This window comes from Hirsutella rhossiliensis (assembly GCF_020360975.1).
Source record: "Hirsutella rhossiliensis strain HR02 chromosome Unknown scaffold00005, whole genome shotgun sequence".
Classification (NCBI taxonomy): domain Eukaryota; kingdom Fungi; phylum Ascomycota; class Sordariomycetes; order Hypocreales; family Ophiocordycipitaceae; genus Hirsutella; species Hirsutella rhossiliensis.
The window spans coordinates 447,361-458,588 of NW_025408671.1; the positions used below are offsets into that span (position 1 = coordinate 447,361).

Here is an 11,228-nt window from a genome sequence, read left to right on the forward strand (position 1 = left end):
GGGATCGAGACGACGATCCCGGTCCGTGCTGTGGCTGAGTGACTGCTACGATTTCTTTCGATCGCGTCTATCCCTTCCTCCTCCATTCGCTATCCCATACCGACCGCCGACACGTAAACCACTGCATATAGTAACTCCATTCTATATTTGCTATAAAGTTCGTCCTTGCATGTTGTATATTGGTAATATTTTGCTTTGTAATGTTGAAGGCATTCTTTAGCGCTTAAGAGCAAAGCTATGTTCTAATCTAAAACCAAATCTATAGGAATTGCTAGCTTTTGCTGCTTCCATAGAACAGCCTGCTTACTCTAATAATGAGCCTATAAATAAAAGGAGGCATGCCGCCTAAGCAGCAAGTGTTATTCTCCTTAAGGTGTGACGCATTAGGCAGGCTATCACTTGCTCTAAGAACTACTCCTGTTAAAATCTATAAGTTGATAAGTCCGCTGAATATCTTTTCGGCTCCATTCATGCAAGGGAGTAAATTTGCAGCAGCAACCTTAGTTAAAGCTATACGGTTCGCTCACCTCACTTACCAAAGCTAATAAGAACTAGAATATAGTCGAAATACCAACGTCCTGCTTAGACAGGCAATATCAGTATTACTAACGAAGGAAGCAATCTAAATAACTTATTAAATATCTACATTCTAACTAATCATACCCCTACGTCTTTTACGTTTCTAGATGAAAGAGGATTTACGTTCTAAACCTGAAATATATTATGTTTACTGCATTCGACATGTTTATAGAGTGTTATGCTTGTTAAGGGGGACTTAGTGGCTCTGCAGCCTACTTTAATGCCCTTATAAATCCTCTACCATTATGCCTAAGTTCTCCCTTTCTCTTGCATATCTGTCGGATGGAGCATTGTCCAGATTGCTGCTATGGTCGTTCGATCACTTGCAGCGCTGTGATCCAGACGGCATGCATCTTAGCGCATGTTTTATATCAGTTCTGCTCTCCCTTAATCTCAGGGTAAGATGCCAATTGGAAAATCTGTTGCCTAGGCATGTTACTATTCTATCAGTTGAAAACAGGGCCACTGCACACTGGTCATCCGTACGCGTACCAAAATTGTCACGACACCCCACGCCAGTACGTAGATTCTATAGATATTTAAGTCTTTTACCTTTATTGTAGTGACTCTGTATAGCTCTTATATATATAGTGTATTTCCATTTAATAGGCGGAGGTAGTGTAGAAGAATAATTTGGGACGGGGGTTAAGGTCTGTAAAAGGTTTTACGCCTTCGATTCGGGTGATCATTTCAGCCTAATAAAGAACTCAAGGATTAAGCAATACTATGTAGGGCTAGTCGAGACAGGAGATTACTGTCATTGCAGAGGCCATGTCTCATTTAAAAGCTGTTTGATTTGCAGCAGCTTAGTATTATCTGACCGTATTATTACTACAGTAAGACAGTTATAAAGATATAGGAAGGTATAGGAAGATTGGTTTAAGTATAGTGCATAGAGGAGGTTCCCAATGAGGAGGTTGATAATTTATAAGGAGGAAAGAAATGAAAATACAGGCGCAGCCCTTATAGGCGTAAAAGCCGCTTATATACCCATGCAGAACAACCATTCCGCATTAAATACAGGGTGTTGACATTTTAACAGGAGGAGAACTTCTAACTACTATTTTAAAAAGAATATAGCTAAGATATTAACTCTTACCTTTTACTTTTTGGCCCTTACAAGATTCTTAGAAACATTTATCTACTAATTGAAATATTATTCCCTAGATAGCTATGGAAGTAAAATTAGCTGTAGAGACTGATTCTCACTGCTATAGAGGCTATAGACTGTGCTATATGAAACACCCTATTTAACGTCTGTCTTTTTTTAGGCAGCAAGATCCGTCATAGAATCGCCCTCGGCTTTGTGTTGCCGAATTGCGTAAACATACCAAGCCCCGAGTGTCAAAACAGTAAGAACCATAGACACTACGACATATATCCATATGTATGGCGATATTGTTGCAACGCTTCCCTGGGCAGCTTTCCAGTCAAAGAACCCAGTCGAAAACAATGTCTAGACAAAGGGCAAGTTTAGCATGTAAGATAAACCCTCAAAGGGCGGCTTTAGGGTAAACGTACCGCCAGAAAGGTGGCCGGCAAAAAAAGCATTGTCAGGACGGCAATTGACTTCATGAGTTTCCCGTCCTTGCGCGTGAGAGAGGCTACTGCCAAGTTGGATTTCGAGATTTGCTGGTTGATTACAGCATCTTGTCGACCAATGTTGTTCCACTCCTGCAGCGGGTTAAATCTTTATGCCAACAATCCATGCGTTTTGCAGGATTGCTTACCAGCTGTGTTGCGAGATTCATTCCGTCCATGACTGTCGTACAACGTAGAATGTACTCATCGTACTCGTCCACGAGCTCACGGAGCCTCATTTTTATCCTACCGCCCGAGTCCTTGAGACACAGCTTCTGACGCTCCACATCACATGTTGTGCCTGCAGTCTGAGCGTTTGTGCCTCCCTCTGGCTGAAAAAGGGCTACCGCAAGCTCATCCAGATGCTCAATCATCTTCTCCATTTGCCTCTTGAATGCATTCAAGCCGTCCCTCAAGTGGCCTGTCTCGGTCCAAAGAAAGATTACATCTCCTATAGGACGTAGATGCTGTGGGGATGCCGGGGCAGAGAAGCCGTCTCTTGATTGCTCATGACAAGTATCGTCGGTGCCGACACCAGTGTTGTAGACTCTCTCAGCAAGACTAGTGGTGATTTCCCTGACCAAAGCGATCTGCCGATTACGCTCCATCTCAGCGAATATGGTTGGCAGGACCATAGGGTGAAACACCGGATCATCAGCATTACAGAGTCGAGCGATCACTTCCTCAGTCTGCTCTTTGTCACAGCCGAACATAACCGCGTATGTGGCCAGGCTTTCTGGGAAGAACGTGGCCGAAAGAGCCAGATCTCCAGACCATGATGCAGTAGATCTGCAGTTGTAAACTGCATCCCTCCCTTCTAGCTTCAGCTACTCTTGGAGCAAATCCCGGTGAATTAGTCACCTACCATAAGATTGGATGGGCGGATTACCCCACGAGAACAGTCGCCCGGAGAAGATGCAGTTCGTGGATCGGTTTATGACTCGTGCAATTGAACCATGAACGTAGAAGCGATCGACAAGACGGCTGAATGTGGACTCCGAGAACGGCATAAGAGACAGGTTGGCTGGATCTGGCAAATTGTTCGTGGCACCGATACACAGTCTACCCAACTACTTAGTTACCAAACTTGTTCGTTCGACGCCAATAGACAAACAATAAATTGATGCTGTTGAGGGACTCGTGCGCCGGGGCTATATTTTTCTAGCAGGAGCGCAGACTTAGCAACATTGAATCCGATTGACAGGAGGCTGGCATGTGCACCTCATCAAACCACTCTTGCCACTGCTTGTCTGTATTCAGGGTTCGCCTCCCTGGTTTAGGAGAATCCTACGCCAACGTTCAGACTCGACATCGTTCGCGGGAGACAATATTGCCTTACACCGTTTGGATCGGTTATCGTGAACACCTCACTCTGGCCAGGCTTAAAGGTGAAAATACTCATGTTCTCCTCACATATTGAAGGATCCTGCCGTAACCACTGCATGTCGCAGTGTATTGGTATGTCGCAAGGTCTAACCGTGGTGACGTGGTGAGAAGTCCGGGGGAAATACGTGTCTTACGAAAACACGACAAGTTGCAGCCTGATGTAGCGAGCGGCGCTATAAAAGCACCGGGCTACTGTAACTCTTGACCAGAAAGGTTTACTGTGTGCGACTTCGGAATTGGGCAATTGGGTGTCAGCGGGCGAGGCGGACGACCGACGACACGTCAGCAGGCAGTGTTGAGGTGCATTTAGGCAGGGCCACTGCCACTACCTTTTAACGAATCAAGGCGGAGCCGCAATGTGTATTTATCTGCTGATGGATGCCATCTGGGCCGGCTGCGTTGGACGTTGGACACCCCCAGCCGTCCAGTTTTGCCGATAAGTCAACAGGCACGGTTTCCGACACCGAAAGAGGGACGCAATGGGCAACAATCTTGCTTATTCGCAGCTTCTGCCGATCACGTATAGCTCGAGGACACTACTTGAAAAATACCTGGGCGAAATCTTGGAGACACAAGAATTCGTCATCGAGGGGGTGGGTTGATCGCTATGACGTCGTCGGGTGTACGAATCACTAACGGCAGTCCTCTGCAATGCAGTTTCGCAGCGATCACTGGATTGTGCAGGTCCCGAGGAAACTTAGTCCGGTTTGTTGTTCCAAGTTCACAGCAACTTCTTGCTCCCCGGCGCTGATTACATTCCCTGCAGGAGGAGATTGCAACCCTGAAGGCAAAAATGGTGCTTCACTACTCGAGAACAAAGTGAGGTGGGGGTTATTTATGGTTGACGGTTCACTTCTCTCGGGTCAATATGAATCAAGCACCTATATTCGTTGTTCACATTGTAACTAGTTGAATAAAATTTGTGGCGGGAGAGGATTAGTTCGACAGCTTGATCCTCGCTCAGCTCGACGTTTGATGGCTCATCTATAGTCTTTACCAACCCTACCTATAAAAGTAGGATCAGCAGAGCGCTTGTTTCTACAATAACAAGGGGGGGGATACGGTCCTGGTTTGTAGCCTAGGCCGGCGAGGCAGGCCTCGCGGGTATGTTGGAGCTCTTGGCGACGCCTTCTAATGATCCCATTTACTGTCGAAGTTGATGACTTTGCTTGATATTTTTTGTGATCCTCAGAGGTGTCAGAGCCCAGGTTGGTTCCCGATTCTGAGTATCAATCGTTATAAACATCCAACGAACTGGAATGATGTCATATGGAGCGATGCTGCTTCGACTCCCTTCCCTCGTCACTGCCAGCCTTTCGCTTCTGGGAGGCGTTGTTTAAGCCTGTATCAGTGACTGTTTGACCCCTGTTCTCACTCCTCACGACGTGAAATGGTTGTTGCTGGGGTATGCAATATCTTTCGTCCTTGATACACCTCTCGTATCTTGGTTTGAGGAAGTCGCTAACATCGATACAAGAGGCTCGGTGTTGATAGTCGACCTCTAACATGTCTTTCTCGATGAAGGTCAGAAAATCGTGTAGAAAATTATCGGGACCTGTAATATCGCGGAGACGACTGATCCACTATCCAAAAGAAGGGTTAGTCCTCGGACTTCAAAATATTAAATGACACTTGACAAGCACAAGAGGGAAATGACTACCAATCGTCTTACTTTGACAACTGACGGTTTCAAGATGGCGTCCTCGACTCTCCCATCTAGTTCACTGCGCTTGAAAAAGCTGTCTTCCCGCCACGGGGGCAGCTCTCTATTGGCGTCTTCGAATCGCCACGAGTTATATTCCTTCACGCCTTCCGGCCCAAGAATCAACCATGATAAGAGTTCGGAAAAGACACAGCCGAGGCTCCATACGTCATATTTTCGGGAGAGGTAACGGTCTTTGCTGCCATGCTCTGGTGCGCGGTAAGACGGCGAACAGGGTCCTGTCGGTGGCTGGTTAGACCTTGACTTCACTGTATGAAATCCGGTCAATCCCATGTCGGAGATCTTGAGTACGCCAGCACCATACTCATTGAACTCTTCTGTGAAATGCAGGATGTTGCCAGGCTTAATGTCCCCGTGGATGCCATAGCGACTATCGTTTGTGTCAACCAAGTTGCGTAGATAAGCTGACTTCGCCATTGAGTTCCTATTGTGAACGAAGCCCAAGCCCTCATCGGTTGCCAGTTTGTAGCACTGTTGCGCAATCCAGAGCACCGCGCTTCTTGTCTGTGCCGACGGATCCATAGTCCTATGGTTTGGGCACCAGGTAAATGAATTGCGGGATTTGTTCCAGAGGGATGACAAGGAACCGCCCGTAGCCCATGGAAACAGGAATGAGTATTTCTCCCCGTGCTTCAAAGCCGCGTATAGCTCGACCAAATGGCTTTTTGATGCGCATAGATTCAGGTTTTTCAGCTCTGTATCGAAGTCGTCCTGCTTTGCTGAGTGTAGAGTTTTGAGAGCGAACTGATCACATGGCTCCTGGCATTGACCAGTCAGCATGATGCAAGTCAAGCGTCTGATCGAATCTTGTGACGCACTTTCGGTGCAGCCCCGAGCAGGAATGAGGAAGGGTGGTGGAAACGCACAAAGCCGTGATGATCTGGATGGATTTTGACGGAATACACCACAGAATAGCCGCCCTCCTTGCCAGCCATATCCTTGGTCTTTTCAGTCCACGGCATGATCACCCCGGATTCCAAAACTTGTGTAGTTACTGACCCAGTAGGTTCTTTGGTGAAGATGGGAGCAAGAAGTCGCCATTCTTTGTCATAAAACTCGCTTGTAGAAGTCGGACTCCATCCTTGACAGCAACGTACACTTTGCAGGTCGCGTCCGAGGAGCGTCTTGCCACCATCCTGCGTACTAGGCAGGAAGGGAAGATCTTTGTCCATGATCCCATATTTCAAGAAGCACTTCACCTTGCTCACTTCGTCAATGAGAACCAGAACCGCGAACAGCCTGATCTTGGAGTCGCCAAAGCCCGGCGCACCACATTGGCCATCGCAGACGTACCGGGTGCAGGCGTTTACATCCTTTTCGCTCCAGTCTGGGCAGGACCGACGAATTTCCTTCTCTACGGAGTCTTCCTGGCAAATTTCTTTCAAGGCGCCGATAGGCATGAAGGGTTCTTTTGGCTTGGCCTTGATTCGCACCCAGGCACTGTTCAGTCTGTCTTTCATTTTTTCCCTGTTCTGGCTTCTCGTCGTCATGCGGTTCATTGTCAAGATCAGTCGAAGACAACGTTCTCGGTGGTTAGGTATACGCCCTTTGCACCGTCAAAGATGGCTCGGTAGCGGTTGGCCCATAGCCTGTGCTAGCACGTTCAACGCAAGGTCGTAAACTTGAACTTGAAGACAAAATGTCGGTTCGCGCAGGCCCCTGATTCGCTAAAAACGAGGAATTTGTTAGGAGGCTCCCGGGCTGCCATCCATGGCTGTGGCTTCTCGGCCCGTGCGATATGAGATGGGTGGGAGACAGGATTTGAGTATGAGACGTTGTATGCCTAAATAGGCTTCTCAAGACAAAGCCGGAGTATTATCCTCATGTTGGTTGGCCACGGCACGGATATATGCAGAGTAGGATCCTGGTAAGGCGTCTGGCGTTATACATTTCGGGTACGTGCGAAGATGAAGCCTGAGACAGATTCGAGACATGGCGTTGGTCTGGCTCGAAGCTATCTGGAAGCCTGCAGCTGTACTCCGACCGAAGAAGCGGCGGAAACTAGAAGGGAGGGTCATGCGGGGTAAGAAAGACAGGGCTGGTCCGGTAGTAGGCAAGGGTGAAGTAGGGGAGCGGCGGTGTTCCATTTTCACCCTGCATGGGCCGCGAAGAAGAGGGTGTAGAGAGAGTCACACATGTATCACCCCAAGGTCCCGATGGCATGCATCAAGCGGGAGACGTACTCGGCCGCATTGTCTGTACATATCCGTACCTCGTACTTCGAACATCATCAGCCTTCGGCAAGCCACGGGGCCTGGACCGGTCTGGATGGTATTACCAACGGAGAGAAATGGACGTAGGCACTGTGCGGAGTTCGTACTGTACTTGGTTCTTGTATAGTTCTCTAGTTGCTACGCTTCTAGTTCTATTGACAATACATAACGCATGCATTATAAGCCTCTGTACTTGATATATTCAAGTTTCGTTCATTTCGAATGTCGGTCTTGCGGACACGTACAGCACCTGTCCAATTACCATACCGTGCGAGCTGGTACCTGTGCTGTACTCGAGGGGCGATTTCAAATGATGGTCAGACCACTCCCGCGTTACGTCTTCCCCCTTAGCCGACCCTCGGCGGCTGGCCAAAACCTGTAAATATTCGACGTCTGCTCACTCTACACTGTCAACCCGTTCCCCTCACACATTTGACCGCCCTCCCGGTAACATATTGATGAGAAGAAATCTCCATGCCTTCCAAGTACGATTCTTCAATCAAAAGGTCGAGCCCGCGACGGACTAGAAGTTCAGTCTTGACCATGAATGGGTACAATGGCAGGAACAAGGCTTCAGCTAGTCAAACTTTGACCAAGCACAGCTTTGGTTCCACGACGACTTACTCGCCACGGGACATAAGTCCTGCCAAACGAGTTCCTACCATAATTCCAGGGCAATACGTGGATCCCTTTAAGCTCGATGATCTTCTCAGAAAGAGATTTGGTAGCGAGTACACTGTCGAGGTAAGTCAGGCCGACGATGCCAGCAGCTTCTCGTCCATCTTGTCGACTAACTTGGGCCAGATGCGTTACGATTCCTACACGGTAATGGCATCGAGCACACTGTCAGACGAGGATAAATGTCTATGCTATTGGGATACGAGACGCGGCGGACCGGTTTCGGTGGAGGATTCGACGCCATGGCAGGCACTCAGAAGGAATATTCTTTAACAGGGGAGTGATAACCGTTGGTATGGCTCTGGACATTTTGTGTTTCCCCCCCTTGGAACTGATGTCTGGCATCATCATGTTCCTTGACCTGATCCGTCTTGAACGTTACTTCCAGGGCGATAGCTTACTACCCCGTCATCCAGTAGCGGGGAGTTCAATCATTCAGCATAGGACGCCATCTCAAGGTGTGTAACTATCCGTGTCGGAGCCCTTATCTGGGCCCGGATGCCTGCAGTTGATTATTTCCATTTTATATCGTAAATGTCCAGCAGCCGGGCGAAGTGACCCCTCCAGATTGACCAAAGCCCCCGCCCGGTTACATTGCATATGCACACTGCATCGACTTCTGACCCGCCGCGCCTGACTCATGCAAACGTGATGTCGATAACCCCATGATGGGCAGGCGGGAACCAGCAGCAGGTACTAAAGGGCATGAGCCCGTGGCAGACACGACAGGGACGACTTCTCAGGGAGGACGTTAGCTGGCGACGCCCTTCAAGCACGTTGCGCATCTCTGATGAAGCCTCTTCCTCCACGCGAGGTACCAAACGCGCTGTACGTAGGTATATCACGGCAAATCTGCAGCGCGAGCTCGTAGCTGGCTGTGTCCTAAACCGACCAGGGAAATGTTGACGACGACTCCTTGCATGACACAAATAACGCTAGTCGAAGGGCTGACAATGAGCATGTCACCCGAAATGTCGTGGCGCCAGGCGCCCTCGGATTCAAGAAACGGTGTCCTATCATTGATGATCATGGATGCATGCAGGAAGAGGCTCAGGTGGAATGCCACGTCACATGGATACGCCCGTCACATGCATGTATGAATAGCTTGCCTGTATTCGTTTGTACACGGGAATGGCGAAGGGTCAAACACTCCATGGCCGACCATTGGTTAGATGTCCCGAGTGATCTTCGTCACACCCACCTTGCCTCCTCCCCGCACATTTGCGCCTTGACTGTGACCAACAAACTAACAAACAGACCGCTCTGCCAAACGGGGAGATCAAAGGTGGGGAAAGGGTAGCTGGTCCAGGGGCAGCGCCGATACCGCAAAATTTAGGGGTGCGCACATTCTACAATATTGTGCCCTAGCTAGGAACCGCCCTGCCTAGAGGGCAAACCAGAAGTAGGGAAGCTGTGGCGAGTACTTAAAGGGGCAAGGTTAGCGAGGCAGCAAGGTAGAAAATACTGCATCCACGAGAGTAAGCCCTTATTTCCAGGCAAGATGAAATAAAAAAAATAGCATACTGCATCTTTTGGCCTATAGTATTAAAAGTTGGCTCTGACTACGGGAGTAAACCGCTCTGCCTAGAGAGCAAACGTAAGTGGAGAAACTGTGCCGTGTACTTCTATCGAGAAAATTCGGCAACGTCGTAAATACTCGTCATCTCTCGGGATGTAAAAAATCAAAAGTCTGACGAAGCGAACGTGTGAACATTTCGTCGTCACCTCCTGCGATTGCGTATTAGCATTTCCCCAGGTGCTCCTGAAAACGCTTCGGGTAATCGCTACACGTCCGAGCCTACTTATCGATCGCTTTTTTTTAATTCATCACGCGAGCTTGTATAAATACGAGAATCAAACACAAGATAGAGATAATTAGTAGAGCGATTGAAGAGGATTGTGTTTTGCTTTTTCTGGGAGCGGGGGTGCCAGAGGGATGCTTCGTCACGAACACTCCGGCCTAAGCCTACGGCCGCTATCCTGCCTTGTCTGCTGATGCAGGTCGAGCCTTCTGCTCTAGTTTGCGCTGAGTCCTTTGAGAGAATTTGAGTCCGTTACCATCATCCGGTCCCTTGGGTTGACTAATCTGCTCAACCCTCAATGCGCTGTTGGGCTATTTAAACGGTTCAGACGCTCGCTTACCAGTTCTCTGCCGCGTCCTTTTTATGAAGAGCCTTGGGAGGCCAGATTCAACAACGTTCCCCCTCCTCCAGGGTGCGTGCATTATGGACAATTTAAAAGCGCATCCCCAGGTGGCTGGAGGCCGACGTCCATCATCCTCAGCTGTAGAGCCTCCTTCGTGTCAAAAATACCACATTGTGGCTGGTTCCCTCGTTCTTGGCGGTATCCTTCCTATCTCTTAAATGCCCAGTGTCACGAGAGGCTAGGGCGGCTCCTTCTGACGTTCTGGTCAAACAAAAAACAAGTTCTCGAATGCTGTCGTCAGGGGACGATCAGACGCTGTTCTCAGACCCTTACCCCGGCTCTCATTAGCCCTTCCATCTTTTGTCTTCATCGAAACCGACATGGCTTGTCCCGCGACTCCAAGCGCGCACGACCCATCTTATTCTTCAATATTAGAGAGACTATGCACGGGAGAATCTGGCAATCTTGAACACTGATTGATCCATTGCGACATTATTTGGAATGGACCTGCCGTGGTGCTCATACCGTCCCTTTTTGCATCTCACCCGTTAAATCAACATGCCAGCTTCTCACGTGGTAACTCCAACATAACGCGAGTGGACCAATGGCCGGAGACGAATATCCCGATCTGATTCTACTTACAAGTCGACCGGAAGTTTACAGCCAAAAAAAGGAAACGAGAAAAAATGGCCACTTTTTTCCCATCAAGCTTTATACAAAGAACCATCCTAAATGGGCCAACTGGCTCATTTCTAAGGCCGGGAACTGCACCAAGACGATGGCTCACTTGGATCTGTTCAACTGAGGCCGAAAGCTTTTCGACCTTGTGAGGAACGTGCTCCGCAGGTCTCCTAAGTTAGGGATTTGCGGATAACTTGGATCGACTACGAAATGGCCTCCAGTTCCTGTCCTTCGCTTCAGGG

At 48.7% G+C, this 11,228-nt stretch overlaps 2 protein-coding genes across 2 annotated transcripts; both read right to left on the minus strand.

The window, feature by feature from the left end:
* Positions 1-1,846: 1,846 nt before the first annotated feature.
* HRG_05236 (uncharacterized protein) lies at positions 1,847-3,170 on the minus strand (the record flags this gene model as incomplete). Its single annotated transcript, XM_044863707.1, has 4 exons — positions 1,847-2,035; positions 2,101-2,211; positions 2,310-2,962; positions 3,026-3,170. 4 exons carry the CDS (start codon positions 3,168-3,170, stop codon positions 1,847-1,849), a joined length of 1,098 nt encoding a protein of 365 aa, XP_044720239.1.
* A 1,641-nt stretch (positions 3,171-4,811) lies between these two features.
* Positions 4,812-6,729, minus strand: HRG_05237 (uncharacterized protein; the record flags this gene model as incomplete). The annotated part of the gene is made up of 5 exons (XM_044863708.1): positions 4,812-5,129; positions 5,219-5,270; positions 5,574-6,013; positions 6,088-6,213; positions 6,367-6,729. 5 exons carry the CDS (start codon positions 6,727-6,729, stop codon positions 4,812-4,814), a joined length of 1,299 nt encoding a protein of 432 aa, XP_044720240.1.
* Between the last annotated feature and the right edge of the window lie 4,499 nt (positions 6,730-11,228).